This window comes from Salvelinus fontinalis, chromosome 37 (assembly GCF_029448725.1).
Source record: "Salvelinus fontinalis isolate EN_2023a chromosome 37, ASM2944872v1, whole genome shotgun sequence".
In the NCBI taxonomy this organism is placed as follows: domain Eukaryota; kingdom Metazoa; phylum Chordata; class Actinopteri; order Salmoniformes; family Salmonidae; genus Salvelinus; species Salvelinus fontinalis.
The window spans coordinates 33,362,947-33,382,769 of NC_074701.1; the positions used below are offsets into that span (position 1 = coordinate 33,362,947).

General features: G+C 41.3%; 2 protein-coding genes across 3 annotated transcripts in view; one reads left to right on the forward strand and one right to left on the reverse strand.

Annotated features, from left to right (window-relative positions):
• Positions 1–2,199, reverse strand: part of LOC129836541 (leucine-rich melanocyte differentiation-associated protein-like) — a 439,884-nt gene extending 437,685 nt beyond the window's left edge. The window contains exons 1-2 of one of the 2 annotated variants that reach the window (XM_055902898.1): positions 1,952–2,199; positions 166–266 (exon numbers count right to left, since the gene is read on the reverse strand). In XM_055902898.1, the coding sequence (XP_055758873.1) occupies positions 166–266; positions 1,952–2,011 (161 nt within the window). In that variant the 5' untranslated portion in view covers positions 2,012–2,199. Of the gene's footprint in view, positions 1–165; positions 267–1,297; positions 1,914–1,951 lie in introns of those variants that run through there. The other variant, XM_055902899.1, reaches the window with a different exon arrangement.
• An 8,319-nt stretch (positions 2,200–10,518) lies between these two features.
• On the forward strand, positions 10,519–13,961 carry LOC129836542 (zinc finger protein 503-like). Its single transcript, XM_055902900.1, has 2 exons — positions 10,519–11,096; positions 11,505–13,961. The coding sequence occupies exons 1-2, from the start codon at positions 10,854–10,856 to the stop codon at positions 12,903–12,905; spliced, it is 1,644 nt and encodes a 547-aa protein (XP_055758875.1). The 5' UTR covers positions 10,519–10,853; the 3' UTR covers positions 12,906–13,961.
• The last annotated feature ends 5,862 nt before the right edge of the window (positions 13,962–19,823 follow it).

A 19,823-nucleotide genomic window follows, 5' to 3' on the forward strand; every position in this document is an offset into this window, starting at 1 on the left:
GTAATCTAGTGTAAGAGTATGTATATTACTTGCAATAATTTATTCATGAAGGGTATGCTTACATAGTTGAATCTTACTTAATAAGAGATGTGACCTAACACAAAGCACCACCCTTAAGGCAGCACTGTGTCCATGGAAGTATTCACGACTCATCTCATCTCCTACCGTAGCTGATTGAAGCTGAGATCTAGCCGCCTTGCCAAGCATCCATATCTTTCTCCAAGGAACTCTGGGATGTCCTCACAGTCGTGTCCAATATAGGAAACCTGTAAAGCAACAACAGAGAGATACATAGATACATGTTAATTAATGGGATACAATAGGGACAGAGGGGACCAGAAATTGGCCCGGGCATTTCTAACACACCGGCGGATTTCTTTCCTTGAGGTCCCCATTGTTAGCCGAATAATGATCAGTATGTGCAAAACAATAATAACATTTTAGACAGGCCTACTGGGCTAAAGGTGGACCAGCACATCAGGCATCTGCCCAAACTGCTCTATGGCCAGTCCGTTTCTAGGTTAAAGTGAGTAAGAGTAAATAGCCCATGGTGGAGTGAATGTGTTTAAGCTTATGGGGCAGAGTAGGTGGTATGGTGAACGGTTTACTTTTGTTTGTGACCTGAGGACTTGTGAAACGAACAACAATACATTCTCTATCAAATACAGATCCAATAATATTCATTTTCTTGATTGAGAAAATGTTTGAACTCAGGGTACCATCGTGAATGAAACCATGGTCTCATTTGTGCTCCCCTGAATAAATCAATGACAGAATATTGGACATTGAATGTATTTAAGCCATTTGATGGCTAGGCCAATGTGAGAGACCTTCCAGGTAGCCTATGTTTGATACCTGGTCAGTTACATTGTCACTTTCATTTAAACATGCTCTGTAACCTTTAAGGTGCACGGTAGTATTTTGACTCTGTACACCTGCCCTGTGCACACAACTGTACTCACTGCTCAGCTTCGACACATTGATTAAACACCATCGAATAGACTAGATGATAAAGCCATATCTGCGCTGCAGTGATGTGTTTCAAACTTTATAAAAACGAGTTTGCATTCTACCTGCCAAAACACTACAGTTCCGCAACTGTTCTGAAAAGTTATTTAAGTCACATGACAGTAGCAGCACATGACAATGGAGGCAATGCAGCGTAGCCTACCAGAAATGCACGAAAAACAAAACCTGAGCGACATACACTGATAACTATCCTACTGTATACTGTTCGTTTAAAATTGCATACGAGAAATGTAACCTACACTAAATGTTGGAAATTATTCACACTTACCTGGGTTCCATTCATGGTGACCATAGAGTCGCTGCATGCCATGATGATGACCGTTCAGTTACTAGGCTACCTCTGTGAAATAACTACTGGAGTGGAACTGGTACAGATACTCTTCTGCTTTAAAATAATTTTAAAAACTTTCCTGTCAGTAGCTTTCCAGAAAGGTCACTATTTTGTTTGGTTACTTGAGGTTTCGAATTTACTTCTTCCGCATACTTCCTCCGAATCAGCTGATCCAATGCGGAAACGCGCTATTACTAGAATTATGTCAGGATTCGCTTGTGTCGCATTTCAGAGTGGTGGAGACAGTCCTATATTCTTAGTTATTGTTCCTGAACTGTGGTTGGAACTAATTACGTTATAGGCTAGGCTAGGCTAAGAGCTTAAAGTTTGAATAAGATTGCATCTGCAACAGGTGATTGGTAGAATGCAAAACACTAGCCTATTTACTATTACTCATCAGTGCAAGCCTTATAGGATGTGAGATTTACATACTTAGCCTACTTACGCACTTTATTTGTTTGGGGTTCACTGGGGACCATTAGCTGGTACTGGTAACCTAATTAACATGCAATTATAGCCTGATTCACCTGTAATTGGTATTCAGCAGATCCGACCTGCTTGCTTACATTGCATTGGAGTCATTCCACGTACCTTTCTGCCCCGACGATGCCCAAATGCTCTGTCTAGACATTGATATGGTTTTGGAGACATTCTGAACTTTTAGCAATTATATTTTTTTCTTCTACCGGGCAAGTCAGCTAAGAACAAATTCTTATTTACAATGACGACCAAACCCGGACGACGCTGGGCTAATTGTGCGCCGTCCTAAAGGACTCCCAATCACGGCTGGTTGTGAACCAGGGTGTCAGTAGTGACGCCTCAAGCACTGAGATGCAGTGTCTTGCTGACCAAACCGAACGTGCGTCTGCTGTTGATTTTGTTCACCCACAGCAGAAACAATCGGGACACGCAGGTTGAAATATCAAAACAAACTCTGAACCAATGATATTACTTTGGGGGTGGGCGATCTCGTTAGCGCCTTTTCTTGCCTACAATTTCAGTGACATTTTCATTGAGGAGTGGTAACATGTGTAATACGTAAGTACATGATTGCAAATTGTACAATAGTGATATTGACAGGAGTATAATTTAATAAGTGCAAATTGTAGTTTTACACCTCTAGACACTTTCCTCTCAAATAATCCCATATGCCTATAGTATACATGATTTTAGGCTATGTTCCTATAGTATACATGATGTTAGGCTGAGTACTATAATTAGCCAGTCTCTTTCATCATACAACCAAACCACTCTGGTATGAGATATAAACAATGCATTTACTGAATAAAAGCCCATGAAATAAGAAACTGTAATATTATACTCATCCAAACAAGTAAAAAAAAAATAACAATACTTGATGTATGCTTTTCTTAACAGCATGGATTAACAGACACCACCTGCTAAAACAAAAGTTGGTCACCCTTGTGTTATTGAGGCGCAGACAGGTAAGAAGGAGGTGGTTATGGTTGCATCCCATAAATGTGCTGAGAAGGGAGCATGGGCTATACTACCACCTTGTCCAGGAGCTGCTCTTGGGCCGTGTCGACATCACTGATACTTCCGGATGAGTGCAGAAGAGATGGAGACTCTTCTGTCTTTTGTTGGCCCCAACCTCACCAAGCAGACGACCAACTACAGGGCCCCAATAGAGGCAAAGCAAAGACTAGCTGTCACTCTAAGGTAAGTTATTGAAAAATGTTGTATTGTGTAAGCAGGTGCATGAAGAAAAGCAGTATACTATAGTGTAAAGAAACTCCAGCACACCGGTGATCATGATGCTCCACAGATGTAGGCCTGTATTTCATTACATTAAGGGAGCAGCAAGATCACCAGGTGCTGTATATTGTATATTAATTTTACTCAAGGTACATAAGACACACTGTTCTTTGTTTAGTCTTATTTATAATTATTCAAGGTGACATTAACAGTCACAGCAAGGCATGGTGCACCTGTTGTAGGTGAGATGAACAGCCAGAGCAATGCATGTAAACATAAAATGGCATATCCCTCCCAATTACAATATCCACTGAATAGCAAAAATATGTAATACAAGGTGCAATGCAAAATAACTGCAACAACAAAGAAGTGCAAATAGTGCATACATAAACGTTTACCTTTTTAAAACAGAACATAGGCCTAAGTATGCACATGGCTGGTATCTGCCTTTTTAGGAGGAGATTAACAATGTGACTGGGAGTCTCTGTCCTAGCTCTCTTGAGAGAATGTACTGAAGCTGTCATCCCAGCTATGTGTTGGAGACCTAGGTTCTGGTGAGTATCGATCCATGGGCTCATCGTACATGATTGGCTGCAGTCCACCTCTTCCGTGCGGAGTACTTGCAGGCCGTGGTGGTGGCAGTGGTGTTGCCTGCTGGTCATCCCAGCTATGTGTTGGAGACCTAGATCCTGGTGAGTAGGAGTATTGATGCCTGGGCTGGCCTTACATCATAGGCTGCAGTCCACCTCTTCCATGCGGAGCATCAAAGAGCCATTGTGGTGGTGGTATAGGTGTTGCATACAGGTCATCCCAGTTTACAATCAATGATAGTAGTTTCACTTTCAGACGCCCCTTGTTTCTTCCTATTTTCTCATCCTCAGAGGTAGCAGCAGAAGGGATTGGCCTCCTGACAAATGCAAGCAGCTTTTCATCCACAACTTGACAGTTGACCTTCTGTGTTCTTTTTCTTGGCTGCCAGTCTTGAGCCGTGTCTGTAGTGGTTGGTCTTGACTGTTGTTCAGGCATCTGTAGCACAGGGTCATGGCTCGGGGACACCACGTCGTCCTCAGCGTCATCAGGCTCCATAGGTTGTAGCGGAGGTGAATCAGCATTTTCAAGACTGAGGTTGCCTCTTGAGCTGAAAATAGGTCAACATATACACTACCGTTCACTAGGGTGTCAAACTTGCTTGACAGTAGGTTGATTTTCTTGTAGAGAATCCTCCATCTGGCTGCAAGAATTCTGAATACCTTCTCCACTGTCATTCTAGCTTGACAGAGACGATAGTTGAAGATTTAGCTGATGTTGTGCCCGGCTTATGGCCTCATCAGGTAGGGCTTTAGTGGGAAGGGCAATGAGAGGGCAGATACGCATGTAAACAGTCAATAGAGATTTGTAGAGGACTCATCTTTGTATCTGTGGCTGCGGTCCAAACACTTAAAAGACACACCCTTGTCCACTTACCCTCGCCTTATGCCCTTGGGAGTATCCCCATCGCCATCTTGGAGGGCGGTCCAAATGATTAGCCAAGCAAGGGAAGTTTGCAACGTAAGCCCCTCAGGCCTCTTTTTTAGTCGGCTTTACGAGTGTACAATTATGTTCACGCCGGGGCCTGAAACTCCCCATAATTCAATTTACGACGATTGTACACCCGGTAAGAAAAGTCAGCGAAAATTTCAAAACAACACCAATGGAGAAGTCAACATACAAGTGTAAGTCAAAACGAATGTAAATTAATTCGAAATTGTGCTACGAACACGTCTCGTAAATATGTTTTTGTTTGTTTATCTTTTGGAAATTGTAGAACTAAAACATTTTCAGAAGTTCCACCTAGGCAGACTGACGTTAGTTAGCTAATTAATTAGCTAACTAACGTCAGCTGTCATACAGTAGGCATATATTAATAATTATATATTTAATATAAGTAGACATGCACTGATAATTGACTGTAGGGCATATAAAGCACCGACAAGCTACTGGCAGCTGAAAACACAATCATCATTGCAGGATGAACGAGTGACGAATTTCTGGCCAAGGATGATCAATTTTTTAAAGATTATTCCTTCCTCTCTCGCCCCTTGCCCTGCAAGTGTATACTTGTCAGATGTCATGATACGTCATCATAAGTGTCCACTTAATTGTATTGCTGAGGGGATAGGGTGTGTCTTTTAAATGTTTGGGCCGCAGCCTGTGCCATCATAACGTCTGTGACAGCATGGCCAGCACCATTGAGGCTATCCATGTTTTTTTAAGTAGGCAATTTTCTTGTTCTTCATTGCTAGATTGCTCCCAACTCATGGGAATCCCCACCCAGATGACTACTTTAAAATAGTGGAAGCCCTCAATGGCAATGGCCATGCTACAACAGGTTATATCCATGATGAGTCCTATTTACAGGCACAACTCCTGATATAAAGTTTTTTTTTTTTTTTTCAGTTTCCAAAATGCCACTTATATCAGTGGATTCATAACACCCTAATTACGAAGTTTCTATTAGATCAAATAAACCTCACATAGCAAGTTAGCTATTACATTTTTTTGTTGGCCAAATTTGACACTAATTGATCGTCATACAAAAATTCCTCACTTCGTGGGGTTATTTTCGTGGCAGATTTTGGGCAGAGTAAAATCTCTTGCTTTGCCTCTTCCTCTCTGATTTAATTACATTCTATTTCCTTTAATTTAAATTATATTCAAATTCTGTTTCCTGTGGGGTATGGCCAATTCAAATTCCAGAATTGAATTGGAATTGTGAGCAATGCGCAACTCAATTCAGAATTGACCTCAACCCTGCTTTCCACAGTAGATCTTGTTTTTGGGTGATATTGAAGATACATTCAAAAAGAGAAACTTTGGATGCAATACTTTTCTAGTATGATGGTAAGAACCGCATGCTCTCTCCTCTCACCTGTGCTATTACTTCTCATCACCTGTGTACCCCAGCCATGTGACTAGTGACCTGGACCCCGGGTGAGAGTGCCTCTAGTGTACAAAGCAAGTTAAAATGACCCTAGATAGACAAGATAAACACACAACACATGAGCACATAAATAAGCCAAAATGGCTCCTAAATACTAGTTGAACTCATAAAAAAGGTGTTATTGTGCCTTGTAATAACACAACCCCTGCAAAGGTGGACCCGACCTATATATGTTGGTTATTCAGAGGGAATGTTAGTGACGTCATTTTAGATCCTCCCTGACGCGAAAAATCCTCTTTCTGCTCTGCCCACCTCGAGCTCTCAAGGCTCCGCTGCTGGAAAACACGCATGCTCCAGTCGTTGTATTTGTAGCCGCCTATGTCCCACAATATAATATTGTAACAATGTAACTGATAAATGTATCGTGTGATCTTTGCAATGCAACATTAGTAAACAAAGGATTACATTTGCGCAGTGTTTTCACAGATCTGTCGTTTCACTTCGGAATATTTTGTTGTAAGTCTTTTAACGTGGTTCTATGCGCCCTTTTTCACCTTTTACCTCTGATAAAAATGTGTTCCCCACGTTTGTTCTCCACCGTGCATGCTTTTAACTGGAATATAACATAGGCTATTTTTCTAGTTCCATTGACTGAGAAGCTATGATAAAATATCGCTTTGGAGTTGTCCATAGGCTACTCTTTCAGCAAACTCTTTGAATGCAAAAATAAAATAATGGATGCGAGCGCCTATTCGCTTGATTACGACAGAAAAGTATGTAAGTCATATTACAAAAAAAAAAAACGTATTTAATATAGTCGGCGACAAACTCACTGTGCGTCATTGAAAATGTATTTTACGTTATAAAAGTAGGCTATGTAATTAGCATCATTCCAATACTCCCTATATAGGGAATGAAAATCTAAATTCTAAACGTAACGTAATATATTAAATGTTGCCTTCGCTGCAACCCTCTGCTAAGGAGGCATATAGCCTAGAGCAGAACTGACAGCCCAAGCTACTCTCGTGCTGCTGTAAATAATTATATTTACATATAGGGAGTGATTCATAAACATGTCGTCGTTATGAAGTATATGGGCACTTTTAAAACTTTCTATTTAAATATCATGAATTATGGCAGGGAAAAATGTGTTTCCATTTAACGGAAATATCGAGTATTTGGAATCTGGTGTAGAACCTCATTCGTCAATCCGACAATAAAGAGGGGTTTCGCCTGACACTGGGAATTTATGGTTGCCCTTTGCCATAATAACTCACGTATTTTGTCACGGGCTGACAGCCCTTACAGAAAACAGTTAGCCTGACGTTTATCAATCATATATCTTTGCATATTGTGAAACGTTCTCTTCCTGTTCTGCCAGACAGACAACATTTTGATTATTAGGCCGTTTTCTCCTTCTTCTTGTACTTCAAAGTCCACAGCATTTAAGGGCCACGGGAAAATTGTATTTGTAAGACACTTTCTTGCTTAGTTATGTTTGAACTTTGTAAGTCCCCCAAAATTAAATGTCACAACGTAATTTAATTGATTTATGTTGTAATTTGTCTGTAATGGATTTAATGCAGTTTTGTGCACAACGAGTAATGAGGAAGGTATTCACAAATTGCATTCAGTATGGTTTGAAAATAAAACGAGGAGGCGGCCAGTACGTTACAATTAACTTTAATGAACAATTAACAGAAAGTATATGTATGGCTTAAAATGTAAATAAAAAATCTGATAAAAGACATTAGGCTACAATGTAAATTCATTTTAGATATTTCCTTTATTCAAGAACTCAAAATATACAACATTGATAGCAGTTTATGACTATAGCAGTGTTTGCTTCTGCGATAAGAACATTCATTATATGGTAAGGCTTCAATAGGCTGCAAGAAGTTGATTTTCATGTGAATAGGCCTTTAGGCCAATGTTGACATGTAGTGACACTTGAGTAGCCTACAAAGTAAAATAATTTACGTCATATTCTGTCTATAATTCCCATATGGTTAAACTATCAATTACATATTTTACACTATGGTTACATTTTTTATAAAATATAACTTCAAATATATATCCATAGTTTTCCGAAATGCCGGTCATTTTAACAAAATTCTTTGAAGGCCTAAAATAAATATATTTACTTTTCCAGTTGTTTTTCTGCCCTCCTGTGATTTCCACTCCAGGTTTTCTTGCTCTCCAAGATGACCTGTCAAACCGATTACCGTAGAGAGAGATTAATAGCGGAGGCGGGTTACAATAATAATCGTTTTGTTTGAAGTGACAACTTTGATAGGCGTTGATTTACTTATAAACTGATAGGCTTTTAATTGAGCGCCTCTATCCCGATTGAGATGAAAAGAGACCCGCATTGAAAGGCTGCCCGATTCCCCTGAGCCTCAATACTGATTAGCCATCTCAGCGGTGAATAGTTCAAGGCATTTTAAACTTATTTACTCAGCACTCTGACACACCATTTCTATTTTATTTATCTTTCAGTCACCCTTCTTTTCTCCCTCTTAAATTAAATAAATAATTTTCATTGTATGTAAATAAAATCGAGTTGACATCAATATAAAATGTCTGGACTAGTTTTTTTGTTCCCTTTTATTTGTCATTGTTGTTGGGGAGATAACAGAGGCGAATGACGGGTTTTTTACGATACGTATAGAAGAAGTACGTTTGGATCTGTGAGGGAAAGTGGTTATTGTTCGCCTTTGCTGAGAATCCAGAACATTATGTTTCACTCAGTAATGTGAAACTTACATGTTGACGGGTGTTGGATAGCCGCTGACTGCTCGGAGTGACTTTGTTATGGGGAACTTTGCCTTCCACTAATAACTGTGTTGTTCATATTGGCTATTCAAAATAATGTTAAATGCTCCCCTATAGCCTACTAAGCAACACTGCTAGATTGCCATTTAAAAACACTTTCTGGTCACATTTCAAGCAATTCACATGATTACATTTAAATGTGATTTTAGCCATACCTATCTAGGCTAAACGTAGGTAAGTCCATTGCCATGTAATGTCCTTACGCAGGAACATGAACATTACTAAAATATAATAGTAGACTGTGTTCGACTTTAAACTATTTCTGACAGGTAGCCCAGTGGTTAGAGCGTTGGGCCAGTAACCGAAAGGTTGTTAGATCGTATCTCAGAGCTGACAAGGTAAAAATCTGTCGTTCTGCCCCTGAACAATACTGTTAATAACCACACTGTTCCTAGGCCGTCATTGGAAATAAGAATTTGTTCTTAACTGACTTCCCTAGTTAAATAAAATTAAATAACATCAGATTTTGGGATACATTCCTCGTTTTGAAGTATTTGACAGGGAGGGAAAACGTTGAAAATGCTTAATTTATGCCGCGTTCACGTGCTAGTCTGAACTAGGAAACTCGGAAATGTCCGACTTGCTAACTAGTTTGAACGCGGCACCTGTACAATTAACTACAACAGTTAGCAAGTCGGAAATGTCCGAGTTTCTTAGTTCAGACTAGCACGTGAACAAGGCATACATCCAAGTGAATCTGCGACCGAGATGTGCCTTCGGTCGCTGTGTTTGAGGAGAACCTTGTAAAATGTGGTTAGTTTAGCCAAGTCAATATCCTTATTAATTTTCAAATACCGTCTTAAATTCCATGGACACTTATGAATAAATCTGAAAAAGATGCATAGCGCTTTGCAGTCAGCATATTGTCGATGCGTATATACACATTTAATTTAACACGAGAAAGATTGATTTCGTCCAAATTAAGTCTCCTTTCTCAGATGCCTCTCTCTCTTTCCATGTGGCCCCTTTTCCCCATGCAACTATGCTCGCATGTAATCCGCTACAATAGCTGTCAAATCAAGGCCGGATTGACAGCCCCTGACAAATAACTGATTGATTGCGGTGGAGCAGAATTGACAGTTGATGGAGGGATGGAGATAGACATAGAAGTGCGGTGTATATTATAGGCTACTGAAAACATGTGACATTCTCATCCCTCCATCACTGCATTGGTCTGTTCCTGTCAACGCTTGTCTGAATCGAGTTGAAGTGGTTGATCTTCTGGTTGTGGGATATAATTTACAATGGAAAATGTAGGTGTAGACTAAGATACAGGCTTGTGTTAAGATTCAAGATTCAATAGGCCAAAAGTGCCAAAAACAATGCTTATTAGTGCATTAGTCATTAGAAAACAAATTAATAACGATTTCATTTATTTGTATTAGTACATTTCCCATCTCCTAAATATCATGTAGCTTATGTCTTCCAGTAATAACCATTACCACATCGCCAACCTATTCATTTGCCAAATACCTTCACTTGCGTCTATATACAGTATTTTTCAGACGCTGAAAAATCAAAACAAGCCTTGCCCTGTCCTGCCTCGAGGATGGTGAGAGCGCGCACAACAACCCAACTATTCCCCCCTATCTCCTCCCCCGCGCTGTAAAAATAGAGGAGAACGTCACATCCCCTTGACCCTCCAATCACCTCAGGGTCCCATTTGATTGGAAGGCGGCAAAGGCTTTAATCTCGGACTAATTCAGATGCGTTTGAAGTGAGCATTTCTACCAGTTCGTACTTTGGGAGTATAGAGAGCGGACCTGCTGGGAGACACAGAACGCGCTATGCCTATGATGCAAGACGCAGCCTCGGATCCGCGATAACATCGCAATCACTCTCCTGTATCTTCTTCCTGCTTACCAGCCGCACCTTCTTATTTTCCTCTCACTATACGGATTATTACACGCAATACCACCACTTTTTTTCTCTCCTGATTTTCTAGAGAGGTTGTAATTGCTTTTCGCCTTTCTTGATGAATCTGATAAATGCATTACCGACTAATTTCGTGATAATTAGGACATGATCACATCGCCCTCGGTGTCTGCTCTGAGCAATAGTAATACTCATCTAGTCTGGGAGAGCATCGACTCTCGGAATAACATCAACAAGCCTTTTCTTCATTCCGTTCCCCCGTCCGACCATCTACGGCAAGCTAAGCGAGTCCCCATCAAGGTTTTGAGAATGCTTACGGCACGATCAGGACACATTTTGCACCCAGAGTATCTTCAACCGTTACCATCTACCCCGATTAGCCCTATTGAGGTAAGATTTTTTTTAAACAGCTGGATTAATAAGTAAAAGTTGAATGTTTTTGTTTTGTAACCATTACGAATAGAAACGGTTATCCCGGAATGTAGCACAGGAAACAGCATATAAATAACGATGTATTATATCGAAGTGTAGATGTGGGCTATTATATTATAGAGATCATTGGTAAAATACATGTTTTATAAATGTAGGAAATGTTCATCCTTCTCTTAGAGCTCGGCAATTCTCTCGCGTAAAAGCTGCGCATTGCGCACTACTCTTTTATTTTGGGGGTGGCGGCGGAGAAGGGCTCGGACATTCCGTTGCTGGATGCATTTCGACCAAACGTCCTCTATTGTTTGACTGTTTTTATATTTTTCACTATTCAATTTGTAAATATCGGTCTTGTTGTTTTCTCTACAGCTAGATGCCAAGAAGAGTCCGTTGGCACTGCTGGCGCAGACATGCTCTCAAATCGGTAAACCGGACCCCCCTCCCTCTTCCAAACTCTCCTCGGTTACATCAAATGGATCTAGTGACAAGGAATCCAAATCCGGTCCATTAAAAATGAGCGACATCGGTGTGGATGACAAATCTAGCTTCAAACCCTATTCGAAACCGTCCGATAAGAAGGACTCGTCCTCTGGCGTATCGAGTGGAGAGAAGACTGGTTTCCGAGTACCGAGCGCCACCTGTCAGCCGTTCACGCCACGGACAGGCAGCCCCAACTCCAGCACTTCTGCCTCTCCCATGCCGTCTGAGGGGAAGTGTGGAGACAGGGAGGACAAGAAAGATTCAGATTGTAATAAAAATGGCACAACGGACGGATCTGGAACCACTAACAGCCACAGCAGGATAAGCGTGAGTTGCGGTGGAATTAACGTGGAGGTGAACCAGCACCAGGAGACGCCCGGGTCCAAAGCCCTGTCTTCGGAATCGTCCTCCATAACCCCCGTTTCCTCAGCTTCCGTACTGGGGTCAGGACTTGTAGCCCCAGTCTCTCCTTACAAACCTGGTCAGACAGTTTTCCCCCTGCCGCCTGCTGGCATGCACTACCCCGGGAGTTTAGGGGCCTACGCAGGTTATCCCCAACACTACCTCCCCCACGGTGGCAGCCTGGTTAACGCACAGCTGGCCAGTATGGGCTGCAGTAAGGCCGGATCCAGCCCACTGGCTGGGGCCTCTCCACCCTCCATCATGTCAGCCAGCCTGTGTAGAGACCCTTACTGCTTAAGTTACCATTGTGCCAGCCACTTAGCGGGCGCTGCCAGTGCCTCACAGCAGTGCCACGACAACGCGATGAAATCCGGGTACCACCACATGTACCCGACACACCTTTTGCACGGCATGCACTCCTCTCCGCAGTCGTTCAGTGGACACCCTTTGTACCCCTATGGTTTCATGCTACCCAACGACCCCCTTCCTCACGTATGTAACTGGGTGTCGGCGAACGGACCCTGCGACAAGCGTTTCTCTTCTTCCGAGGAGCTGCTGATCCACCTGCGGACGCACACCGCCTTCACTGGGGCGGAAAAATTGATATCGGGTTACCCTAGTTCCTCATCTTTAGCTAGTGCTGCGGCTGCCGCTATGGCGTGCCACATGCACATGCCGCAGTCAGGAGGCCCTGGAAGCCCCGGGACACTGACCCTGAGGAGTCCGCATCACGCGTTGGGACTAAGCAGCCGTTACCATCCGTACTCCAAGAGCCCCTTGCCTACCGGAGCCCCTGTTCCCGTCCCCGCAGCTACCGGGCCATATTACTCCCCATATGCACTGTACGGCCAGAGACTCACCACAGCATCGGCGCTGGGATACCAGTGAAACACACTTGACTTTTGAAAAGTTTATAATTATAAAATGCAAATATAAAGACTTTTATATCAACGCTCCACCTATGGACAGGATCCGTGGACTGTATTTATTTATGTCGACTGAAAGCGGACGATAATAGCTACAAATTGAAGATATTTGAGAGACTCGAAGTGCATTATGTTTAAACTGATCTCTATAGGTAAAATGAAAACACACATGGTAGAATAATAATAAAATAGAGGTTTTCATTTCGATGTTCATTTGAAATTGATATGATTGTATTGTTCTTATTTAATGTTTCATTGAAAAGAAAATAATTGACATGCATGTTTGTTTCTTAAAATCCCAAATTGTCCACATTTAAAATTGCCGTTATTTTTCAGGTGTATACCATGGAAAGAGAATTGGTATTTTTTTGTATGTATTCTGGAAAAATAAGAAACGCTTCTGTTCCATATTTCCGTGTGCCTCCTTTTATGATAACAACAAGACCTACATTTTTAACATGCTATTTCAATTAACAGTTTCTGGTTTCTTTATGATTTTAAATTGACATGAGATGTGCTGATCTGGGAGGTTAATCTTATTAACTGGTTGCCTTTACAAAAAACTGGAACGTTATTTACAGAGTAGGCTATGATTTTTTTATGTTCACTTTAAAGTCCACTTTATTTCTACAACATCTCTAGAGTTTATTGTGATTTTTTTTAGCATGATCCATTGTTTTAACCTAAATAATTTGAATTCTTTAAAGTTGAAACACTAGGCTATTTTAAAACTAAACACACAACTTTGAAATGGATGCAACTAAGATTGGACATTATTTCAACAATAGTGTAGTGACTGATCGTCATGATTGAGTGTGTGTGAGCGCGCTGTGTGCACGTGTGTCTGCATGTTCTAAAACGGGATACATCCATCAAAGCATGTTAATAATTGTTGATTGACGATGAGTTTTGACATTATTGCTGTAGTGATTGGATTTAGAAGGTCTTTTCCAAATAAGTATTGTTGGCTAAATATAGTTTTCAATATTTGATGATGTATAAAAATGTTGTCTCTTGACATTGCCTGGTTAATAGCGAGCAACAAACGGAGAACGCCTCCTTTTGAATAGCGTTATCAAGGTGTTGATCTAAATTTAACTTACAATATATTTTCTCAATATTCACGAGTCATTGAAAATGTATTAATTATGAATATAGAGTATCCTACTAAAAACAGATACGGCAAAACTCTATGGGAATAATATTGTTTAGGATTACATAAGAAACATTGCGCATGCCTGATTTTAGAATGTCTCTATAATCTATTTCCACTTTGGCCCCACTTCAATATAGTTGGTTGAAAATAACTGATTTTAGGGACATCCAGGTGGGTGCAGACACCAATTTAATGTCTATTCCACATTGGTCAATGTCATTTAATTGAAATCAAATCACAAGTAATTGTTCACATACACATATATAGCAGATGTTATTGCGGGTGTAGCGAAATGCTTGTGTTCCTAGCTCCAACGGTGCAGTAGTATCTAACAATTCACAACAATACACACAAATTTAAAGTAAAATAATGGAATTAAGAAATATATAAATAATGATGTGGAAACAACGTTGATTAAACCAGTGTGTGCCCAGTAGTGTAACATTGGTGTGTGATTCAGAAATTTGTAGGAGACCATTTCAAAATGCCATGATCTAGCCTATAGTTTAATCAAAGTATTATCACACAAACGTTTAAATATACATCCGACTATACTCAGCTTTTTAATAACAGTAGAGGCCTAACTAGCCTAATTTATATTTTTAAAAAAATGTTTTGTAGGCTGATTCATTCCTTAGATCAAACAGGGTAGAAGTTTCGTGCACATTTTTGTTTCATATTGAAATTCATCAACAGCTGGCCTATAGGCCTAACTGTTCGCTGCTCTGTATACTGCCCCGTGCTATGTTAAATAAGGCCACACAATCTTAAATTGCATGGTTACAGACACACCATTTTAGTCCAGTAATTAATCATGCCTTTATTGCATTCAGCCGAGAAAAAATGGTTGCCACATTTTTAAAAGAAATACGTAGGCAAGCCTATAGTTAGGTTATTGCTTTTCACAGAATATTTCACACCAAATCAAAAAATGGCTGCGAAACGGGCCAATCCCCGAGATAACAATACCATTTTACGATCAAGAAATAGGCTATATTACTCAAATACCAATAGCTAATGGGTTAACCTTACAAGTCCAAAATATTCATTCATGTTTTTAATTGCTTAATTGGGAAACTTTGAATTGATACATAGTGGAACTCAATCATTTAGCCTACTATAGTTCTGCTTGGTGCCATTGGTCTCAAACATTAACAGGATAACAGTAGGGTCCCACTGGACACACACTGGTTGAATCAACGTTGTTTCCATGTCATTTCAATGAAATGATGTTGAACCAATGTGGAATAGACGTTGAATTGACATCTGTGCTCAGTGGGGTGAATTCAGAAAAAGTGGGACACCTTTTGAGTTTCAGTCTTATGTAACTCTTTAGACATCTATTCAACATATTATCCCAACACATGATACATTTCTGAAATCCTCAAGATGTTTCCTAATCACACAACATTGAATCAAATTGCCAATGGGCTAGAATTAGGCCTATCCCAATTTATCTAACCTGCTGTCCCACTTTCCCAAATGTGCACTGAAAATATGGTTGTGGCTCAGTGTACACAAATGGGTGTGTCTTGCTTTCTGTGAATATGATATCAACATTTGTCCTTTTTTCTGTGATTAGGAAACATGTTGAGGATTTCAGAAATGTATCATGTGTTGGACTAATATGATAGATGTTGAAAAATGGGTTAAGGAAGACAGAAATGCAAAACATGTCCCACAAATTCTGAATTCACCATATATTTTAGAAGGGTAATTGTTTTAATTGAATTAAATATACAGTAGCCTATAGCTTAAGGTCTTGTGCCAGCCTTATTTATCAAACACATATGTTGTGTCTGAATATATAGTTGACAGGCCTTTACATATGTTCTTCCTGTTCTTAGCTGTCAGTGAAGCTAGCTGAAAATAGCTTCACGCTAAAGCCAGATATTCTATACAGGCACAAACTGGTGCGAGGCACAATGTCCCATTTCCTTAATTCTGTGTGAAAGACGAGATGTCACACAGTGGACGTGTCTGAAGTGACAGGCTAGAATAGAGCGCAACAGCCCTATAACAGGGAGCACTGCCACACATCGATCTATTGGCTTATCTGTCCGTCAACCGCTCAAGTGTTTCCACTTTGCATCTATAACTCATGAAAATACTATACTCTGGAAATGTCCTTGAATATGAATTAATGAATGAGTTATTTGTAAATGACTTTGACCTCTGAATGATAGCTACACTCATCCACCCTGTCATTGGTTATTTAGCTGAATACCGTCTCAGAGAGATCGCTCTTGTCTTGGTCCACCAGCAGCTATAGTCAAAACCAACTTCTCTGTTTGTTAATGTGTGAGTTCGTTTCTGTGTGTATACACATGCGTGTATAAGGATGTATGTGTGTGTGTGTCTGTGTCGGTCTGGAGGCCCACACATATTCTAAACTCATGTAATGACGGTGAAAGGGAGCGATTTCCATTTTTACCCACATCATGGTGGTTGTGTGGAGGTCCCAGATGGAAGGCAATTTATCATGTGCCCCTCCCTTGGCCTGTCACTGGGGGAACAGGCAGGCACATGTGTGCATGAATTACCAGCACTACCCCCTTCCACTTGCTCACAGTGGGGAGAAGCCAACAAGCAGAGGAGAAAAAGGACTTAGCTACAGCATTAGTGCTTCATGCCAGTAGTACATTCACTCTGTATTGTACTAAGGCATAAAACTGTGGAAGGACTATTAGATTGTAGGGAGGGAGAGAACAGTCAGATTATAGCACAGGGAGGATATTGTTAGACTATATTGTAATATTTCTTTACCTTAAAAATATGAAAGGCAATTAATGATCCATGGTTTTGTGTTAGCAAAACCACTCACACCGTTGTCTAAATGTGCATTAAAGTTTTTAACAGAACAATCTGAAAATGTGAATTGATTGTTGTAAATGGGAGGTCGTTTTGGTGACAGACAGAGCAACGACAAAAAAACACACAGGTCACAGAGGAAGAGGTTAAGTGAGGTTCATTCCCTAAACTGTTCCAGTAAACATTAACTGGCTGGGGTCAGGGACAAGGCTTTTACAAGGGAGCACAGCCCTAACAGAGCAGGATCACTGTCTCACCGGTCTCACAGGTTCATTCCCTAAACTGTTCCAGTAAACATTAACTGGCTGGGGTCAGGGACAAGGCTTTTACAAGGGAGCACAGCCCTAACAGAGCAGGATCACTGTCTCACCTGTTAGCACAGCATGGTGCGAATGGAGAGCCTTTGCTGTTGATCTTTGAAGTGTCTGCATATCTATCGACTATCGCCTATCTATCGCCTATCTATCGCCTATCTATCGCCTATCTATCGCCTATCTATCGCCTATCTATCGCCTATCTATCGCCTACCTATCGCCTACCTATCGCCTACCTATCGCCTATCTATCACCTATCTATCGCCTACCTATCGCCTATCTATCGCCTACCTATCGCCTATCTATTGCCTATCTATCGCCTACCTATCGCCTACCTATCGCCTACCTATCGCCTACCTATCGCCTATCTATCGCCTATCTATCACCTGTCTATCGCCTATCTATCGCCTAACTATCGCCTATCTATTCTGGTTTATGTAACAGACCTAGTATTTAACCTGGCTGGTTGAATGAGATACCAAAATGGACAGTATTAGCCCACCGAGCCAAGCCTCTAAGAGCTAACACAAGTCATCAGGTCTCGGCCAGACATGGTTACTCATCACACAAGCACAGTTCAGCAAACCATTTCTACTACACTTACTCTGTCTTCTGAGATCCCTGGTTTTAAAAGAACAGGAGACATTTTAGTGTTCGGACTTATCAGTGATACCATACCATCGTTCACCTACCCACAATGCACTGGTGCAGGAAATCTGGCAGGCAGGACATTTGGCCTTGGGGAACCCAGGACGTGAGTCACACACCTCACCTCATAGTCAACCCTCTCTCCTGAATTACCCTCCACCTCTAAAGCTGTCATTAGTGGGTGTGTGACACAATATAAAGACACACCATTGTCTGCTATGGCAAGTCTATAGTTTGGGCAACAGCTGTGTCAATATGGGGAAGCAGCTATAATGTTCTAGCCCCATTCCAGACATAAGTCAAAGAGCAATTATTCTCCTTTATGAGTGTGGTCTCTTTTAGGAGGGTAAAATGATAATTAAAGGCCTATCCTTGGAAAAACAGTAGGCTTACCCTACAACCATGATTATTATGCTGTTGTTTTGTTAGGTTTAAGATTGCATGGTTATGCTTGATGCATTTTGTGTGTTGGGCTTCATTTTGTGTGTTGGGCTTCATTTTGTGTTTTGGACAAGCAACACAGTTGTGTTTTAATGTCAAAAAAACATCTCATAACATTAGCTACTTATGGACAACCATGTAATATTATGGACATGGTTAGATGGTTGGTCCTGTAGTCTAGCTTCAACATGGGATTCGGCTATTTCAGCCACACCTGTTGCTGACAGGTACATAGAATCGAGCACACAAGTATGCAATCTTCATAGACAAACATTGGCAGTAGAATGGCCTTACTGAAGAGCTCAGTGACTTTCAACGTGGCACCGTCATAGGATGCCACCTTTCCAACAAGTCAGTTTGTAAAATGTATGCCCTGCTAGAGCTGCCCCGGTCAACTGTAAGTGCTGTTATTGTGAAGTGGAAACGTCTAGGAGCAACAACGGCTCAGCCTCGAAGTGGTAGGCCACACAAGCTCACAGAACGTGAACGCGAATGTTGAAGCGCGTAGCATAGCGTACAAAAATCGTCTGTCCTTAGTTGCAACACTCACTACCGAGTTCCAGACTGCCTCTAGAAGCAACGTCAGCACAATAACTGTTTGTCGAGAGCTTCATGACATGTGTTTCCATGGCCGAGCAGCCGCACACAAGCTTAAGATCACCATGCGCAATGCCAAGCGTCGGCTGGAGTGGTGTAAAGTTCACCGCCATTAGACTCTGGAGCAGTGGAAACGCGTTCTCTGGAGTGATGAATCACCCTTCACTATCTGGCATTCCGACCAATGAATCTGGGTTTGGCGGATGCCAGGAGAACGCTAGCTGCTCAAATGCATAGTGTCAACTGTAAAGTTTGGTGGAGGAGGAATAATGGTCTGGGGCAGTTTTTCATGGTTTGGGCTAGGCCCCTTAGTTCCAGTGAAGGGAAATCGTAACACTATAGCATACAATGATATTCTAGACGATTTTGTGCTTCCAACTTTGTGGCAACAGTTTAGGGAAGGCCCATTCCTGTTTCAGCATGACAATGGCCCCGTGCACAAAGTGAGGTCCATGCAGAAATGGTTTGTTGAGATCGGTGTGGAAGAACTTGACTGGCATACACAGAGCCCTGACCTCAACCCCATTGAACCCCTTTGGGATGAATTGGAATGCTGACTGTGAGCCAGGCATAATCACACAACATCATCAGTGCCCAACCTCACTAATGCTCGTGGCTGAATGGAAGCAAGTCCGGCAGCAATGATCCAACATCTAGTAAAAAGCCTTACCAAAAGAGTGGAGGCTGTTATAGCAGCAAAGGGGGACCAAGTCCATATTAATGCCCATGATTTTGTAATGAGATGTTTAACAAGCAGATGTCCACTTACTGTTGGTCAGGTAGTGTATGTAATTTACGCCGAGGCTCCAACATGGCATGTACCTGTGTATTCTCACACCTTCACAGTGTAGTATAACACACGAAGGCCCTTGTACTAAAGGATGTCACGCTAAAACCATCTTCTCACAGACAC